The sequence below is a fragment of the Phalacrocorax aristotelis genome, chromosome 18 (assembly GCF_949628215.1).
Source record: "Phalacrocorax aristotelis chromosome 18, bGulAri2.1, whole genome shotgun sequence".
Lineage (NCBI taxonomy): Eukaryota > Metazoa > Chordata > Aves > Suliformes > Phalacrocoracidae > Phalacrocorax > Phalacrocorax aristotelis.
Window position 1 is genome coordinate 13,104,196 of NC_134293.1, and position 19,926 is coordinate 13,124,121.

A 19,926-nucleotide genomic window follows, 5' to 3' on the forward strand; every position below is an offset into this window, starting at 1 on the left:
TTAGACATAGGGAAGAAATGTTGTATCTTGAGGGTGGTGAGACACTGGCACAGGCTGCCCAGAGAAGCTGTGGATGCCCCATCCCTGGCAGTGTTCAAGGTCAGGTTGGACGGGGCTTTGAGCAACATGATCTAGTGGAGGATGTCCCTGCCCATGGCAGGGGGGTTGGGCTGGATCACCTCAGAAGGTCCCTGCCAACCCAAACCACTCTGTGAGCCCATGGTCCTATGATCGTGAAAAAGGAATTATTTTATTGCCCCAGACATCTCTGTTACAAGACCAATTAATAAACCAGAGAATTGCAATTGTTGGTTTGTGATCCCAAATTCAGCCTAGTTTGTGTTAATCAGACCTAGAAGAAAGACTTGTATCACTGGAGTGTGAAATATCCTTGTCACAGCCTGGGGGGAGGGACTCCGTGTGCAGCAGCACTGCTTGTATGCAGGTCTCAGTGTGGGGCTGGCTGGGCATTAGCATAACGGCCTTGAGATTGGTAGAAGTGAGAAGCAAATCTTCCCGTCAAGCAAACGTGCCATATTCCTGCCAAAGAGCCTTGATCCCCTTTTGTCTCAGCAGAGAAAGGGGAACTGAGAATAAGATGAAAAATGAGAAGCTTTGGTGCAGATGATTGTGACTTACTCCTTTATATCATGTGCACACAGAATGAATTTAAAGCACTATATTCTCACTGCATCTTTTTGTGTTTCTTACCACTTTTCTGTAACTGCTGCTTTTGGTGTTTTACTTGCCATTGATTTACATTCAGCTCCATTTTTCCCACCCTCTCCCAGTGGCACCGAAACTGGAGCTGGGAGTTGCAGGGAGCCAGAAAACCCAGCAAGCAGTAGCCCAAAGGATGGTCCTGATTTTTTGTGATGTGCTTAAAGAAACCTCTCAGCTGTTTTGGTGCATTAATAAAGGAAAATTGGAGAATAATGCAGAAAGGATAGAAATATATGGGAAATGCTTTTTTTGAGTGTTTTAGAAAATATGTGATATATCTTATGGTGATTTAATCCTTACATTCCAACAGTAATTCAGGTTGTTGCTAAACAGTCAGTACCAAAAATAGACACTGCTGAATCCAGTCTACCTGAAGGTTGATACCGGGACATTTTCCAAGAGCTGAGTAAGATGGCACCTCTGCCATTAGTGTTGATTTCCAATAAGTCTCTGCATACCTGACGGGCATCAGGAGCTCAGGAGGTAGCACAGCATTGATTTTTTTAAAGAAAGAGAGAGGGAATGAGCTGGGTAATTACTGACTGATTAACCCAACCTTGCTTCTGGGCAAAATAATGGAATATTTGAAGTGAAATTTGATCAAGAGAATTAAAGGAGGGTAAGATATTTTATGCGGTTCATTGTAAAGATAGATCTGAGCAGCTTGGTACCTCTGAGTGTCTGTGGAAGGGCTGGGCTAGGTTTGCTCCCTGTGAGCCCCAGCACTGCCATCCTGCTGTACCCTGCACCCATCTTGGAGCTCCCCGGGCGTTGTGTATGGCACCAAGTGAGATGGGAGCAGGAGGCAAAGGGACAGGGTGCTCACGCAGCACAGCTCGTTACGGCGTTTTGTGCCACCCTGGAGCAAATGGGGTGGATGGAGAAGCTCAGAGAACCACAGGGAGGACAGGGTGCTGGGAAGAAGATGGGAGTAGGCCGTGGAAGGGGAAGGAGCAATTTGCTTGTCAGCAGCTAACTGCTCCTGGAGAGGTGGGTACTGGGTACCCTGAAACCTTGTAGGCAATGCTGTAAAACAGCCAGGGCCAGAGATCTCTGACAAACTCGGGCTTGCCGGATCGGCACGTTTGTAGTTGGTGGAACAGCCATCCAAAGCTGTATGTTCACAATCATTTTGCTGTCTTAATTGGATGTGGATGCCCCCCATGGAGGCAGCTCTGTTGTGGGCCAGGATGAGTCCCCAGGGACGCTGGCGGCCGGCACCTGCCCTTGCCCGCACAGCACCCACCAGATCGATCCTGTGAAAAGCTGCTGTGCTTTTGTCAGGCCCATTACCTGCTTTGAGCCACGTTATAGCAGGACCTCGTTGCTGTGCGAACAGAACTATGCTCTTCAGCTTGCATTGTAACTCAGGGTATGTAATTATTGCTTAAAAATTAGTTAAAAGATCTCCTAACTCCCCCTGCTTTGAGCTATTGATACTTGCTTTTCCTGCCAGCTCAGCAGCCTCCTGCTTTCCGAACAGCAGCTCTGATGGGGCTGTAAGCTGGAGTACTGGCACAGGACATGATGGGCTGGAGATGCTGGAGGCAAGCTGTGGGTCCCACTAGGTTTGCTGCTGAATACAAACCATTCCTTCCATGGTTTGATGGCAGGCAGCTCCATGAGCCTGCTGCAGGAAGGACGGGCAGCAGATCTTGGGAGCTGTGTTGTTACACAAGCTGAATTTGATCTCACATGAATGTCCAGATGGCGTTACAGCATTTGCATGGCCACCCTTCACCCCTATCTCTTCATCACCATATGCAAACTGTTGCTTTATTGTGAGTAATTGGAAAAAAAATGAAATCCTGAGACTTTCTCCCAAAAAAGGGGAACTGGAATGAGGCGCTGCACTCTACCGTCTCTGTCTCCTCTACCTTTTGCACAGGTTCATCACCAATCCAAAATGCTTAGTTGCGAGCAAACTTTGATCCCATCATTTGTGCTGCTGGACTGTAAGCAACCAACAAGCATGGCTGCAGGAGAAGCAGTTAATGCATAACACGGCTCCCTCCATCCTGAGATTTGCCTCCCAGGGTGGGTTTCTGGCTCTGGAGCAGCAGGAGCAGTCAGAGGAGGACAGCCGCGGGATGAGAACATCCTAGGGAGTAGCTCAGCTGGTGGCTGGCTCAGCCACAGGCTGTGAAAGGTCTTTGCGTGCTGGGCTCCTGGGTGCGAGGCTGCCGGTGGCCACTCTGTCATTGCAAGCCCAGTTGTTGGTTCAAAATTCCTAGTATCCTTGTCTGGCCAGCGAACTCGGACAGATGTTTCTATGCTTCTTGGTGACTGCAGCTCAGCACCTTTGCCTGGCCGGACCATCAGCCTGCAAGGAGCACACTGGGTTTCCAAGATGTGTGAAACACGATCCATCAGTGCTAATATAAACAGGTATTTTATAAGTGCAGTTCCACTGATATTTCTGATAACCAGCTTTTAATTATCTAATGCTATGTAGTAGAAATATCAGTTAAACATCTCACCTTCTTCCTTTTTTAGTGACTTAATGTCAAAAGCTACAGTTTTAATCTGTTGTGGATCACCTCCAAACACAGCCAGATGGTACAGAGAAGGCGTTTTGGGGAAGCCCTTTAGTCCCAGGGGATCCATAAGAGCTTTTCTGACCCTTCCACGCATCATCTCTGTTCTGTTCTTGTGTAAAAGCCTTGTGACATTTTGCACTGACACTGAATGCCGGCAGCATCTCTCATTGCCATATGACAAGCAGGGTTTGTCTCTCCTCGTATGCTGGGAGTTAAAACTCCAGGGCTGCTGTCCTCTTATGATGGGACCAGACGTCTCCCGTGCCCTCACTCCTGGCAAAGGCAGATGGACGGCACCGCCATGTCCTGTTACTGCAGCTCAGCAAGCAGCTGGAGCTCCTTATGTTGCTTCTGCACAGAAGGGACAACCCTGGCTCTGCTCGGGGCCGTGGTTGTGCAGCTCTCTCCTGCCTACCCCGCTACGTTCTCCCCTGCCCTGTCATACCTGCTGCAAATGGTTGCATTGGTCAGCGTGGAAAGAAAACTCTAGAAAATTAGGAAGGGGTTGAGTCAATGTCTTGCAAACTGAGCGTCTAATCTTTTTCTTCTTGTTTTACTTAACTTGAATAAATAAGTTGCAATGTCAGACTCTGAGCTCCATTTCCAAGAAGGAACATGAGCGTTTGGGAGCTGAAGGACCACATAGAGGTCACTGATGTCCCGTATCTCTTTTGGCAAATGGGGCTTCAGCTGGAAAGTCCTTCTCTACAGGGCTGCTCTCCCTCCCTCCCTCCCTCCTTCCCTCCGTTCCTCCCTCCCCTCCCTTCCTCCCTCCCCTCCCTCCCCTCCCTCCCTCCCTCCTTCCCTCCGTTCCTCCCTCCCCTCCCTCCCTCCTTCCTTCCCTCCGTTCCTCCCTCCCCTCCGTTCCTCCCTCCCCTCCCTCCCCTCCCTCCCTGCCTCCCTCCCTCAGTCTGTGCTGGTACTGGGGAGTGCCCTGACCCAGGTGTAGGACCTCGCACTTGGCCTCACTGGGTGGCAAGATGTGGAGTGGATTTGATGGACGTAAAATCCCGAGTGGCCCAGGGAGGTTGGACGGGGTCTGGCTGCTCACCACACCTCCCAGAGCAGGGCTGGGGCTGGGGAGGACACCAGTGCAGCTGGTAGATGGCAGGGTCCCCACCAACCGAGGTGGTTCTTCAGCCTTGTTGAGGTGTGGCAGAGCATGGTGTGGCAGCAGAGCTGCCTGTTTGCTTCAGGAACCAGGGAGCCCTTGCTTTGCTGGGCCGTGCTCGTTGGAGGAGGGGGAGTGCGGAGCCCCATCTCCCATTGAGCCATTGATTGCAACAGTTTGGATATGGCCATCCAGCCAATTTCCTGTCCATCTATAGTCCGTCCTTCAAATCTATCTCTCTGCAAATAAGAGGTAAGAAAGCTGTGGGGGCTTGTATAAAAGACTTCACAGAAGTCGAGGTAGCTATTCCCCTGTCCACTGGTGCAGTCACTCCATCATAGAAGACCATCAGCCAGGCACAATTATCCCTTTGTGAAGCCATGTTGCTGTCTCTCACCTCCCTGTCATCCGTACATTTTGATATGTCTTCCAGGAGGATCTGCTCCATGATCTTCCTGGGCATGGAGGTGAGGCTGACTGATCAGTATGCCCCAGCCTGGGGCTGGATCAGCCTTTCTAGTCAATCTCCTCCTGCTGGTTTTTAAAACAGGTTTAATTTTTGTTATGAAACACTATGGAAAATGTTTCAACCAACCCCGTAGATCCCTAGGAAGGATTCCTTGTGGTTTGCTCCCAGAGACTGTTAAGCTCGTGGAGCTGCCGGGTCTGTGCTTCCTTTTTATGTTTACCTTTAAAAAATACCATACATCTTGTAAATATAAGGGCCAAGATAAACAGGCACATCAATGGTAACTTGTGAGAGACAGAAGAAAAATTTTAAGGCAAGAAGGTTTATTTTTTAAAATTTCCTTGGTGGAACTGTGGTCAAGATCTTCTTTAATTTGTTATTGAAAGAGCTAACTATTTGCCAAAAAGATGCTTCGCCCCAGCTTTGTCAGGCAACTCACTTATGAATTAGTTTGAAATTGTACTTTTCTTGATTTTGTTGGTTGGTTGCGGTCAGTAAAGAATCACAGGTTGCAAAGAGGTGAAGGTTTATTATTCCGAACAATAAGTGAGTGAGGAAGCTTTGGTGTCTGGGAAGTGTATCACGTGTGCAAAGTCACCATCACGGCAATGCTCAGGCGTGCTGTGGTGGGCGGGTGGGTCACCTGCAGTCACCTGTGAAAGGTGGAGGTCTGGTTCCTGCCTGCTGCTGCTCTCCTGCTCATGGCTGGGCAGTTTGGAGGCTTTTCCCCTCCTTCTTTATTGATAATGGTGAATGTCAATGCTGAGTATTGGGCTGCAGGCAGGACCTGTCCCCCCCACTCTCAGGAGCATCCTATGTGGCACCTCTGGGTGCCAGTTCCTTGTGTTTGTCCCCTTCCCTGTTCCATGGGCGATGCTTTTGGGAACTCAGAGAGCTGCAGGGAAGGGGAGCTGGAAGGAATTGTTTTTTCCTCTTTCCCAACTATCTGAGGCTGTGCTGGAGCTGAGTGGTGTTACCAGCCTGGGCTGGGCCTTCTGCAGGGCCAGTGCTGGGTTTGCTGTTGGCAGAGGGAGAAGAAAGAGCTCCCACTGCTGCCTGCACCTCTGCCTGCACCCCTGCCTCCCCTGTGCTGCCTTGGCTCCCCTCCAGGCCAGGTCACAGCAGGCCCAGGGGCTTCTAAGGGGCATAAGGCTTGACTTGGGACCAAAGACCTCCTCCCCTCTCCCAGTGGTGACTGGGGACGCAGCCCCACAGTGGGTGCTGGTGGCTGTGGGGGCATCCTTGCTTCCCTGCTGTGCTCAGTGCCAGCAGGAGTGGAGCAGACATCCTGGGTTGGCTGTGGGATGCATGGAGGGTGCCCCTTCTCCAAAACATCATCTTTTGCTCCTTAGCACTGCTCTACTTGCCGGGGTGACTCTGGCTGTAGTGGCGATGATGTTGTGGTACTTCAGCTTCTTGTTGCTGAATGTTACTCACCGTGAATGGTTAAATAGATTTGAGTGAGTCACTTAAACAGACGCCATGGATGTGAAAATAATTGTCTGGGAAGCCTGTGCCTGCCGGGTTGCCAAGTAATCCTCACATGTCCTGTGACTCAAAGCCAGCCAGAAGGAGTGTTTTCTCCTTGCTGCTCAATTGGAAATATTTTGAGGGAAGGCAGCCTAGCTCCCCATTCCATGTCCCCTCCATCCGTATGCATGGTCCTGTCCCCTTCCTGAGCAGCAACACGGGGGAATGCTCACCCATGCTCACCACTTGCCCTGCACATCCTCAGTGACAGCACCACTGCAGCGCTTCCCTTGGCCTGAACTGACAGGGAGAAGGGAAAGTATGTAGCAGTGCGTTACGTGGATCAAAGGTGGGTATGGGTGGGAAGGGACCTTAGGGGTCCCTGGTCTAGAACCCTCCAGCAGGTCCATTAGATCAGGCTGCTCAGACCTTTACCCAGTCACATGCTGAATACCCTTAAGGATGGAGCTGCTCTGGGTCCAGTGTTTGACTACCTTCATGATGACAGGTTTTTTTCCTAATATCTATTTCGATTTTTGCTTGTCCCAGCTTGGTCCATCACTGCTTGTCCTGTCCCTGTGCACATCCAAGCTTCAGCAAGAAGCTGAAGGCCACCTCCAAGGACCAGCAAGAAGTCTGGCTCCAGCTCCTCTCCACCCTCTTGCTGGGTAGTCGTAGGCAGCAGTAGAAACCCCCTCCACTTTCCCCTTTCCAGGTGAACAAGCCCAGCTCTCAGCCTGTCCCCGTGTTCGTGGCAGCCTGTTGTCTCCTGGTACTCTGGGGTCACTGTCTGCTTCCCCGTCAGTTGGCCCTAGCCTGTCCAGGTGCAGGAATTTACTCAGCCCAGGCTGGTTTGTTTCTTTATTAAATACAAGTTCTTTCAAGAATGGGGAAAAATAAATAACTAGTCACTTAAATGAGAACTTGAACAGAAAATGTCCTCTTCCTTTCCCTGCATTTTTACTTATTCTCTAGAAAATAGGTAACTGTAGCATGTCCCCCAGGGAGACTGCTGTGTTGGCTTGCTCAGAAGTACCTGGAGCCTGGGATGAAGGTATTCGCAGACGTGTTTGTTTTCTCCTTTTCCCAATAGTGCTGAAGCTCTTAACTCTGAGTCAGAAATGTGTACAACTGTCGATAGGATGTGACCTTCCCCCAGCACATTCCCATCATCATGATTTTGTAATTATGTCTGTGACTGCCAGCTAGGAGCATCCATCAGCCGAGCTACCACAGCCATTGAAATGACTCACTTAATGTGCCTAGAGTCTACTAAACAAAGTTTTATTTAATTAAGTCTTGATCTCATCAAAATCAAGAGGGAGCATTAGGGTGGCAGCATTTCCGAGAAATCATATTTGAATGGCAGGTGGTTTGTACTTTCTTTAGTATCTGGATCTTCAGATATTGCAACGTGCTGGTCTCACTGCTGAGTTTTGGGGTTGGCCGGTTGCATGGTGGGGGCAGGGTTGCGCCCCTCACAAGCCATCTGGGCTGCCACAAAACCATGGGCGAGCACAGGGCTTTTCGTAGCATGCAGCCTTTTTGCACGAGCACAGCATGAAGGGCTGCACAGGCAGAGCATGACTGGATACCTGTGTGCTGGGCATGGGTGTTGTGCCCCCCGCTCCAGCCCTGCTGCTGTGCTCATGGGGGTCCAGCAGTTTCTGAAGCACAGGGTGGCGAGGGGCACATGTGCACATCTTGGCTCCTTCGAGGACACTCTGGTTTATGGGAGAGGAACCTGGCTGAGATCACGCACTCACAGAGTAGTTTGGGTTGGATGGGACCTTCTAAGGTGGTCCAGCCCAACCCCCCTGCCGTGGGCAGGGACATCCTCCACTAGATCATGTTGCTCAAAGCCCCGTCCAACCTGACCTCCAGGGATGGGGCACCCACAGCTTCTCTGGGCAGCCTGTGCCAGTGTCTCACCACCCTCATGGTATAACATTTCTTCCCAATGTCCAGCCTCACCCCACCCCTGATCAGTTTTAAACCACTGCCCCTTGTCCTGTCACTGCAGGCCGTGGTGAAAGGTCTCTCTCCCTCTTTCCTATAAGCCCCCTTAAAGTACTGAGCGGCGGCAGTAAGGGCTCCCCAGAGCCGTCTCTTCTCCAGGCTGCACAGCCCCAACTCTCTCAGCCTTTCTCCATCGCAGGGGTGTGCCAGGCCTCAGAGCATTTTGGTGGCCTCCTCCAGACTTGCCCTACCAGGTCCGTGTGTGTCTTGTGCTGGGGACGCCTGAGCTGGACGCAGAGCTCCGGGGGTGTCTGAGGAGAGCAGAGCAGAGGGGCAGCATCCCCTCCCTCGACCTGCTGGCTGTGCTGCTGGTGATGCAACTCTTGGAGACAGTTGGCTTTCTGGGTTGCAAGGGCACATTGCTGGCTGATGTCCCCTTTGTCACCCACCAGTCTCCCTCAGTCCTCTGCAGGGCTGATCAAGGAGCTTCACTCCAATCCAGGTTTGCCGAGCATGGCTTGTGGCTTTGAGATCCTGCTGCAATGCTGAGAAAAATCCTGCAAGCCATGAGTTCCTGGAGGTGGTACAATGGTTGTGCTGGCAGTGGTGGTGAGCTCGGAGCTGATTCCTGGTGTTTGCGCATGGGAGCAAGGGCAGATAGCCCTGTGCCAGAACCCACTGGTCAGGCAGTGCTCAGATCTTCCCCAGCTGATGTACTGCTCTTGAGAATGGCATATGCTGTAGTTTACTCCTCTCTTCAGCCAAACCAATAGTCCTGGCAGCTCTAGAGACTTGTAAAAGCTCTGCAGTCTTGGAGAGGCAGCCCTGGGGAGATGCGGAGACTCACCAATGGGCTCTTTGCTCAGCTGGGCTCTTCCCACAATGGGAGCTCCACACAGGTCATGCAGCCACCTTGGGGTGCCAGTGGGGACAGGGAGGAAGGGACTTGCTTATGCTTGTTTTTATTTGCAACTCCTATGCCCCTGCCCATTGAAATACCAGAATTGCTTTACAGTCCTGTACCCCTGCTGGGCCACTCAGAGTCATTCCTGATATGTGGGCTGTGGGACTGGGGGCGCGTTTCTGGCCACTTCAGCCCCTACTTTTCTGCCAAAAGCAGCAAATTTAAGCTGGAGGGTGAACACACAGGCACTGGCTGTTAGTCAAGGGGTGGCAGGGGAAGACATGACCTTTCATAATGCCCTGGGAAGTGCTGGCCGGCATGGCAGGGGCTTCAAGAGATCAACCCTTGGTGAGCAGAAGGTTGTTGGTGTCCAGCAGTGGTTTTCTCTCCACTACAGGAACGAGCACTGTGGATTGTGTATCCCTTCCCTGTCACTTTCTGCAGAGCACTGGATATGGGGCAGGCTGTGGCTGTGCAGGCAAGGGGACCTGCAGAACAGCCCCCTGGCTGCCAGCTTGCTCAACCAGCAGCAGGGTTATTTCTATGCTCAGGACCGTGAGGAGAGTCCAACAGGGTGCGTTGGGTGGAAGTGCTCCCAGTGTGGAAGTGGGAATGCTTGCAGCTCTGGTCTCCACATGCTATGGGGCTGGGCAGCAGATTTTAGCAGTGTCTGCAACACATCCATGTTTGCTCTTTTCTTTCTCCCCAGAAACGAAGGAGGAGCTGGAAGAGCTAATGTCTGACATAAAGAAGACGGCGAACAAAGTGCGCTCCAAGCTAAAGAGTGAGTTTCCCTGTGATGCTGCTGTGGGGCCCTGCCCGCTGCGTGCAGCCCCAAGCAGTGGGTGCTGCGGCTCCCATCCTGGGCTGGGGATGCAGCAGGCAGGGAGCATTGCTGCCCTGGGTCCTGCTCCATGTCCCCACTGCTCAGCACATCCTGCTTGTCCCCCATGACCAGAAATGCTGTGGGGCCCTGGCTGTCATCTCACCCTTGTGCCAGAAGCAGCTGGTGTTTGACTCAGGTCAAGACAGTTTTGTGGTGGTTTGCTCCAGGTAGGAAGGGGCAGGTTACAGACACACAGCCTGGCCCCATCTGTGCGTCCTCTGGCAAACTGAGCTGGCACTGGGAGGGGTCGCAGAGCTGGGGGAAGGGACAACCAAAAGTGGCATCTGCCATTGCTATGCAGGGATCACCTGGGGATGGTGATCTTCCTCCTGCCTAGTATACTCTAGCTGCTTTTATTTGCCCTTTGTGAATTTGTCCCCTTGTGCCCTGTTGCCAGGATGGAGGTGAGGGAATGGGGCTGCGGGCAAGTCCTGCTTCACCAGCACTGGCAGGCATTGGGGTCTCCTGGTGAGCCTCAGCTCTGAGCTAACCCACGGCGTGGCCAAAGGTTGTATTACCAGGGCTGAGTGCTTGAAGAGGTGCTGCTGCAGGACTTGCAAGCCTCTAAGAAGAGCTGGCTCTTCCCTGGTGAGCCAGGTTGGCACAGGCAGCCTAGGCAGGTGAAGCACCAAGGGGTCCCCTCTGGAGAGCCATGGTCCCACTTCCCTGTGCGGCTCTGGCCAGGCCAGGTGGTGCTGCTGGCTCACTGGTGGTGTGCTGACATGGGTCGTGTTGCCCTGAGGCTTGTGCTTCTTGCTGCCTCCATCCTGCTCCCGCCGGGCTGGTCTTGCCTTTCCATCCTCAGTGCAGGCTACATTGCTGGTGGCTCTGCTGGGACGTAGCTGGCGTGGCTGGGACGGGCAGGAGGCACCGCTGCCCCCAGACATGGACTCTGTGGGGCAGGTGGTGGGGAAGAAAGGGGCCGTTGCACTCAGGGAAGGTTATCCTGTCTTGTCAGCATGCCCCATTGTCTTGGCATGCCTCCGCCTTGGGCAGCGCAGGGACAGAGTGCAGCCAATATGACCATTAATTTCCGCCATCAGAAGAGTAAATCACTCTGACAAGCAGGGAGTGAGAACAACAGGACTGTCAGCCCACTGATGGCCAGGGTAGTGCTGGAGCGCTCAGACGAGTCCAAAAGCCCAAGACCGGACCCCAGGGGATTCAGGGGGTCTTGAGGCAGGAGGCAGGTCACCCTGGTGCCACTCTGATTTGCCTGCAGTGGTCTTGGACATCAGTGTGGGATTTGGTTGAGATTGTTGCAGTTGATTGTGCCATGTCTGAACCAACCAATGTTGATTGGCTGTGCCCAAAGGGTGGAAGAGGAGCTGGTCCTTCCCCTATGGGGTTGTCTGAAAAGCGGATTTGTCGCCAGGTGTGCAGTGAGTCAATAATCACATGCTCAGGAGAGACATCACTTATTTATTTCAGGGTTGCACAAGCCTGGGTGGTTGGTGGTTTTCCACAAATCAAGTACACTGAAGCTGGCCTCTTTGTTATATTTATACAATAAATTCATACATATTCTGCCTATCTAACACGTTCATTCTAACCTACATAGGTTGTGTAATGGCATTAAATCAACTCCTCTTGGCTCCATTTCAGATCCTTCTGCGCCTGTCTTTCTCTCTTTGGGGGCCCTTGGTGGTCTTTACAGATGAAGTACCCTAACCCTTTTTATCCGTATATGGTTGCGTGTCACCTAAGGACAGTTCAAGGCTATTTTCTCTTGCCAGCTCTCCTTTATTTTCTTCCAAAAGGAACTTTTGTCCTTGATTAAATGGATAATGTGATGGCCAAGATATGGTGTCCCTAAGCTTAGGTTAAATATTAAAACGTCAAATGCCACATAAACAATGCTTGATAAAAAAGGAGTCTAGATTCATGCTAATTAAACATAGTCGATGCCTCTTCTTTCCAAGGGGGGTTGTTCTTTTGCAATAGCAGCAGTGTTCTCCCTAATCCCAGGGTTTTGTGGAGCCCCGCAGTCGTGGAGGCCTCAGATACAGCTGGAGCCAATTGTTAGGTGTGTCACCGCTGGCATGGGCATGTTGCATGTATTTTCAGAAGGGGACTTGTAACTCTGTTGTCCCCTTGCTGCCCTCTGTCCTCCTGACACATGATGTCAGCTAGGCCCAGGAAGGAGAGCTACGGGCCAGCTTACCCATGTCATAGACCAGGGGATCCCTTCCCATGGACCAGAGCCCCCCTGACCATACTGGGATCCCTGGTGTCCAGGTGGGGACAGGGTTTAGCCTATGCAAAACAAAAATCCTTTTCCGTATGTGTTTTGTTCTGGTTTTTAAGGGGCTTTGGGAGCCTGAAGGATTGCAGAACAGGCTTTGACTCCTGTTTCCCTCCTCCAGAAAGACTCACTGGTATTGTATTTACCTGCAGCAACAGATGATTAGCCCTTGTGCTTTGACAGAGATCACCTCGTGGCCAGCATGATCAGTGAAAGAAAACAGTCAGGACTGATCAAAAACACCATCTGCTGACGGCGAATTGACTCCTTTAGACAGACATTGCTCATGCAGTGGCTGATTCTAATTACCATCTTCCTGGGAAAATGTGATTTTATTAATTATCATAAATGCACAATGTTTGCCAATACTGTTCCTTGGAAACCGGGAACGGTTTATGACAAGTGTGGAGGAAAACCAATTGCTGATGAAATCTGCTGGGCAGGGAGCAGCCAGTGCGTTCACAGGCAGGGTGGTGCACAGAAGGAGTGCTGTGGCCATCTGGTTGTGCGGGACGGGACCTTCAGATAAGTTCTAGATAGAGGCACTTGTTCTAGGAGACAATAGGAGGGAGTGCAGAATTTGTGCTGATGTTCTCCAGCACTTCCCTGGAGCGTGCTGTGCTGTCGGACACCCTCTGCCAGTACCACAAAGGGTTCCCCAGGCCCACAGTCTTCCTTACTACACTGCTGCTCTCTGGAAGGAGGTACTGTGGGGCCACCGGTGCTAAACAGCACACAGCAGAAACACAGATGCCTACCATTGTGGTGGTGTCCTGCACTCTGCCCTGCTCTGCTGAATGGTGATGGGCAGCTCCAGGGAATGAGGAGCCCCTGCTGCAGGAGGAACCCATGCTGGGCTTGTGGGACCTGCTCCAACAGGGAAGGTGCTAGGGACAGTCAGGCTCAGAGAGCTGTCGGACATCTGCAGTGGGAGTGGGGTCTTTAGCCAAACTCAGGGGATGCCACCAGCTCACATTTGGTGGTCTACATGGAGATATGTATCTCTGCTCACTGGGCTAGGCTGTTGATGGGAGCTTTCTTCCAAGGTTTTTGAGTTCCTGAATTTAAGTTTTGAATTAGCATGTCCCAGGCTGGCCTTGAGGAGCAAATTTGCACTGCCTTGTTCTGGGCCCTCTCCCTGTCCAAACCGTGGTGGGATGCTGAGCAGGGAAGCACTCCTCCATGCTGTGATTTATGGTCATTGGGAAAGTGAGGAATTAATCTCACTTAGTTGCACTACTGGGCATAATTAAAAGAGAAAATCTCTGCTTTGCTGCAGAGGACTGATCGGAAAGATGAAGCGTGCTCTTGCCAGCCTTGTTGCTCCTCCCTGTGCAAGGCCGGGCAGCTGGCAGACCTACTGTTTTTAGGGTCCCTGGAGAAGGCTTGAGCTTTGGTATTTTGCAGAGACATTTTAGCGCTGGGTTTCCTCCTCCTGCCTAGCAAGGGGAGAAGAGCCCTCCATTTTGTTTGAATATCAGAAAGAACGGAGATCAGACCCGAGCATCACATCAGTTCTGTGTTGAAATCCTCACTTACCAGCCATGGGGTGTTGGGTGCTGCCCTCAGCAGCACTATGCTCAGCCGGTGGCCAGGCACTGAATGCTTTGCAGTAACAAACTGGGGCTTTGCTGCCAGTCCAGGCTAAATCACAGGCTACAGTCAAGAGCTGGAGAATGCTCTGTGCCAGACGCTCCTTGGTTCGCAGTCCCTTTGCCAAACAATCCCTTTTTCTTTTTCTAAACAGTGTGAAATAATCTGTGTCCTTCTACCCCATCCAGGTATTGAGCAGAGTATTGAACAAGAGGAAGGACTGAACAGGTCATCTGCTGACCTGCGGATAAGGAAGACTCAGGTGAGTCTCTGCCCTGTGGCACTGGGAAGGGGAGGACGGGAAGTAGCCGGAGGCAGTTGAGGGATCCCAGGAGGTGATGGGAGAGGGGAGCTCTCCTTGGCTTTAGAGCAGTTAAGTTCTGGTGTGCAAACACTGGGCAAAATAATGCAACACATTTCCCAATAGATCAGCCAAAAAAACAGCCTGAAAGACCTGTGACCTAAGTATGTGCAGAGGGAGCTGTGGAGGGGAGGGCAGCATGCATCGGCTTCATCCCTGTGTGCAAGTCTGAATGTCTGTGTGGACAAACAGGTGGTGGGTTTCTGCACATCCATATTAAGCATCTCACTAAAGGTGATTTTGACTGGAGCAAAAATACCCTCTGAAGTGCCATCTTTGGGGAGAGAACATTTGCCTGCGATGTGTTCAGAAACCCAAAGTCTCTGTGTGTTTCTGCAGTGCCTGGAAGGATGCTTGAGCAGCTTGTAAATGAGACCAAGGCTTACTGATGCAGCTGGGTAACTCACCTAACATTTCAATTAATCTAAGATGATGGGTGGGCTTTCAGCAAGTACTGTGTAGGCCTGCAGCCTGCTGCAAATACCCTTCCCTGTTGGGGCTGTGGTTGCACCTCCACTGGGCATCGATGTCCAGAAATGTTAGACTTCTGGAGGGCTGACACAACTCTTCCTCTTATTCCCATAAAACCACCAATAACTAGCACCTGCTTTTGATGGGCTGCTTAGCTTATCCAGGGATAGAAGTAGAGATAGGGTGCACCTGCCTCTGCTCTGCCCTACAGTCCCGAGGCTGCATTTTGCTCAGTTGTGATGAAATTGCGCTTCTGTCTGCAGCCAAGGCAGGGTGGAGTATGTTGGCTCTACAAGAGATGGGGGTTAAGGGACATGGGGCTTGTCTGTGGCTTCAACAGCATGCACTAGAAACTGGAAGTGATCAACTCTGCTTTGAGCCAGAGGTTGGGCTGCATGACCTCCTGAAGCCTCTTCCAGCCTGAATTATCCTACAATTCTGTGTAACAACCCTTCCACCCCTCCAAAGTCAAGAAATAGATTAGAGATATTTGATGAAAGAAGTGTTGGGGTGTCTTGCAGAGAGGCTCTTCTCTCGCAGGAGCAGATGATTGCGGTGAGAAGGTCTGATTGCTGCCCATCCCTGCTGGGCACTGCTCAGGTCCTGGTCTGAGGCAGCTGGAAAGTGAGGACAGGTCACAAACTTCTCTGTGATGTCCGTAGCGAGTGCTACTGGGGAGACTTGGAGAACACCAACAGAGAGAGCGCAGTCAATGGGGTTGTGGCAAGGGCAATGGCTTGACAGAAGGTGCCGAAAGAAAATTTCCTTGGGGAAGCAAGCAGGCAGGCACGACCCAGGAAGGCAGTGCAAAGTGCTGGGGGAGTGCTCAGGGAAAGGATACTGGGGGGTAGCTGGGGACAGGGGAGATGATGGAGCTTCATACACCCCTCATACAGCCTGGGGAATCTTCACAGGTCTCAGGTTAACTCAAGCATTTGAATGCTGATGACTTGAGGTCTCAGAAGACAAGGTTATCCATGGTAACCCAGCTGCTTTTGAAAGCAGGGCTTGAATTCCTAAATAATGTGTCCTTTGTGAAAATAATATATGCTTTTACTGATTTTCTGAAGTCAGAGCTATGCAATTGTCTTGGACATCCCAGGATTGCAGAGCATGTTGGATGGAGGCAGGAGAGACCAAGGCCATAGCTCTAGTGGCCTCTGTTGGATCAGCCAGCAGTGCAAATTTATCTGATTGAGGTGTAGGCACGTGATAGCACCTTAGCCCCAGCGCACGTGCAAAACTTTGTGCTGCCTGGAACTGCCATACGCTGCTTGCACCACAGACGGCAGGGTAGGTGGCACCTGACACTGCACCCACAAACACATCATTAACTCCAGGTTTTAGAGGAAAGTGGCTCCAAAAGAGTGAATTTTTGCTGGGTTGGCATCTTGTGTTGTGTGACTATGGCATTTTTTATTGGGTCCATCCGTTGTCAGCTACAGCCTGAACTCTAAAAGCTCAACTAGTTTAGCTTGAATAAATGGTACTAGACAGAGGAGGTTACTCATCTCCAGAAAAAATGTACAAAGCAAATGTGTTTCATTTAGAGATGATATAACTTGGCCCTACTACTGAGTAATGGGCTGAAACTGTGGGTTAATTCTTGTGGGGAAGTGATTGTGAAAGAACATGATGTTTTATGGCTTTGGATCCTCCCTCTGCCAGGAGGAAAACCAGAACATGACTGCATGAACTGTTTGACAAGAGCTTCTCCCGTCATCTCTGTATCACCCTTGATGGAGCAGCTCCCTCCAAAGCCTTTCTGAAGAGGTGTTGTGTCTGCCTGTTGTTGGCTTTGTGGTGTCGCTCCAGGCCACAGGTGTGGTGGGGAAGTGCATCCGTGGGCGCCTTCTCAAGTGTGGGGTGTGACCCGGCTTCTCTCTTCCACTTGTGCTGGGTTACTGATGCCTTTGGGGGCACGAGGGTGATACTCCAGCAGATCCATGTTGAGGATGGGTGAACCTGTCCCTGCTGTACAAGGGTGATCAGGTCCTGATGGCAGGATCAGGTCACCCACTGGCAGTTGTATGTCTAAGCCATGGCCAAATCATGAGTGCAGCTGCACCCTGCCATGGGATCTGACTTTAGCACTGTCCCCTCTACAGCTACCTGGACTCTAAGGCTACTGGCTCATGTATAGGCTGAAGGAGTCACTCCTCTCCTGCAAACCACTGTACATCAGGCTGTCGGGGGGGGGGGATCACACTTGGGTAACCCCAGGTACCTGCTCAGCCCGCAGGTCCCCTCATCTCCAAATTCCCATGCATGGTTCTTGGTTCTCTGGACTGTTCTCTGTGCTCTGCAGCATTCATTTCCTTGGTCCCTGCTACAGAGGTCTTGGTGAAATGTTTATGCCTTGGGAAATAGCACAAGCACTTCTTTGTCCTCTCACTTTGTCATGCAGAAAGAGTGAGCCTGGGACCTTCTGCTCATGAGCAGGTAGTGCCCTCTGTGTCTCCGGTAGGGAGAGGTAAAAAAGAGTTAGATAAATTCAGTGGAACTGTACACATGGAAGCAGCAGAAGGAATAGCAGAAGAAGGGATACAAGACCGGCATCGGTTGATGGCACCTAACCCAAAAGGTCATAGATCTCCTTTTATGACCAAGGTGACCTGTCTGGTGGATGAGGGAAAGGCTGTGGATGTTGTCTACCTGGACTTTAGTAAAGCCTTTGACACTGTCTCCCACAGCATCCTCCTAGATAAGCTGGCAGCTCATGGCTTGGACAGGTGTGCTCTTCGCTGGGCAAAAAACTGGCTGGACGGCCAAGCCCAGAGAGTTGTGGTGAATGGAGCTAAATCGAGTCGGCAGCTGCTCACAAGCAGGGTTCCCGAGGGCTCTGGGTTGGGGCCAGTCTTGTTTAATATCTTTATCGCTGACCTGGATGAGGGGATTGAATGCACCCTCGGTGAGTTTGCAGACACCACCAAGCTGGGCAGGAGTATTGATCTGCTTGAGAGTAGGCAGACTCTGCAGAGGGACCTGGACAGGCTGCATCGATGGGCCTGAGCCAATTGTATGAGGTTTAACATGGCCAAGTGCTGGGTCCTGCCCTTGGGTCACACCAACCCCAGGCAACACTCCAGGCCTGGGGCAGAGGGGCTGGAAAGTGCCCGGCGGAGAAGGCCCTGGGGGTGCTGGCTGACAGCCGGCTGGGCATGAGCCAGCAGTGCCCAGGTGGCCAAGGAGGCCACCAGCCCCCGGGCTTGTGTCAGCACTGGCGTGGCCAGCAAGAGCAGGGAAGTGATTGTGCCCCTGTACAATCAGGGTCAGGCATTGGAACAGGCTGCCCAGAGAGGTGGGGGAGTCATCGTTCCTGGAGGTGTTCAAAAAATGTGTAGACGTGGCACTTGAGGGCATGGTTTAGGAGACGTGGTAGTGTTGGGTTGGTGGTTGGACTTGATGATCCTAGAGGTCTTTTCCAACCTTAATGATTTTATTATTCTATGATATGCCAGCAATGATACATGCAGCTTTTAAGAGGGCTTAGAGTGGAAAACCTTTGGGCAATGTACTCCAGAACATAAATGTAAATCAGGTGTGCTACCTAATGTCCCTGAGGCAGGACAGGTCAATGGAGTGGAAGATCAGTGTTGCTGGCAGCTCTTGGCAAGCACAGAAGGCGCATCCCAAACCCCTCTGTGGCCACCGGTAACAAGGGGCCCAGGAGATGGGGTGTCCTGTAGGATGTGTCACACAGAGCTGCTGGCTGTACATCTTGTGGTGCATGGGGCACAAGAAAATGAGTGAATCCAGGATGGAGTGAACCTAGCTTTGTTTTAAATGTGTTTTTATTGAATAAATTGCCTTCCTGTACAGTGCAGTCTCATGCTAAGCTTTGTTAGCTCAGTTGCAGCACTCTGGTGCTGAGCTTCTTCAGTTCATGTCTATATTTTAAGCAACCTTCCCCATCCCAGCTTGGCCGTGGGCTTCTGTGGTGAGAGCTCAGCCAGACTGAAGATGTTTCCCTCAGGGGAGTCACACTGTGGTGGCCAGGCAAACCATGTGCTTTGTGAGGGGCCATGTTGAGGGCATGCACTTTGGGTCCAGGGCACCCATGGGATGGCTGCATGTTTGGTGGAGGGGATATGAGCCGGTCAGGGTGTCTTGTTATTGCGGCTTCTTAAAATCAGCCTTCTCTGGGCTGAAGCTTTGTTTCCTGCCCCACAATGCAGGGTTGCTGTGTAGTTTTTACTGTGGTCTGGCCAACCTTCTGATGATCCTTTGGTGAGAGCAAGATTGCTCCAGCAGTGGAATCTGCCTCTGCATGGCTGCAGGGTGAGCATGGTGTGCCTTGTCCTCACTGGCCATACTGGAGGATGTGAATGAAAAGGAGCCATCTCAGAGCAGAGAAGCAAGGCCTTGTTCTGCAGTGAAAACTGTGTTTTATCAAACCATTAAACTGATAAAGGCAATGGGATCTGCCGGTGTTGCTCTTCAGCACCCAAAGGTGGGGATCCAGGCATGGATCTGCTGCTCTCGCAGGGGGTTTATTCACAAATACAGCTCAAGAAAAATCCTACTTCCTCTAAGCATGAAGCAGTGAAGCCAGATGAGTTTTGGTGTCTATAGCGTAGCTCCTTTTCAGTCTGGGAAGTCCCTTGCATAGTCTGCTCTCCCATGCCGCAGTTGGTGCTGAACCAATACAGCAGTGATCACCTAGATCACCTCTGCAGAGGCAGCTTCCAGCTTGGAGCCCAGTCTCCTGGCTGTGCACAAGTGGCGAGAGACTGTTGTAGCTGAGCCTCAGGCAGTGGGGACACAGGCCGCTGCAAAACTGGGGCAAGAGAAAGGCTTGTCTGTAGAGCAAGTGGGAAGGAGAATTGCTAGGGCATAGCAAAGCCAAAGCAAAGGATGGTGCAACAGCACACAGCAAAGCAGGACAGCAGCAAGTCCCTCTGCACGCCAGCTCTCCTGTCCCTCCCTGGAGGGGTCCTGACATGGGCAGAGCTCTGCTCTAGCAGTGTTGAGGGGATTCAGCAGATCTCTTCCCAGAAAAAAACCTCTGCCTTTACCACTCCAGAGACACTGCTGTATGCTGACAGCAGTGCCGTGAAGCCCCCGCTGGGCTTTCTGCTCCGCTGTGCTCTGCACTGTGCCCTTCAGGAACTGTTTGCCATCTCAAAGGCCAGTGCCAGGTGGCAGTGGCAGGGAGGGGGAGAGCAGGGAGGTAGCAGTCGAAGGTGGCTGT

At 51.6% G+C, this 19,926-nt stretch overlaps 1 protein-coding gene across 4 annotated transcripts in view; it reads left to right on the forward strand.

Moving 5' to 3' along the window:
- The window catches only part of STX1A (syntaxin 1A), a 102,903-nt gene that overhangs the window by 55,072 nt on the left and 27,905 nt on the right, over nucleotides 1-19,926 (forward strand). For all 4 annotated transcript variants that reach the window (XR_012663647.1, XM_075113426.1, XM_075113425.1 and 1 more), the window contains exons 4-5: nucleotides 9,886-9,960; nucleotides 14,089-14,162. Coding sequence is in view for 3 of the 4 variants with exons in the window: in XM_075113426.1 (XP_074969527.1) it covers nucleotides 9,886-9,960; nucleotides 14,089-14,162 (149 nt within the window). In the remaining variant the exon portion in view is untranslated. The remainder of the gene's footprint in view (nucleotides 1-9,885; nucleotides 9,961-14,088; nucleotides 14,163-19,926) is intronic.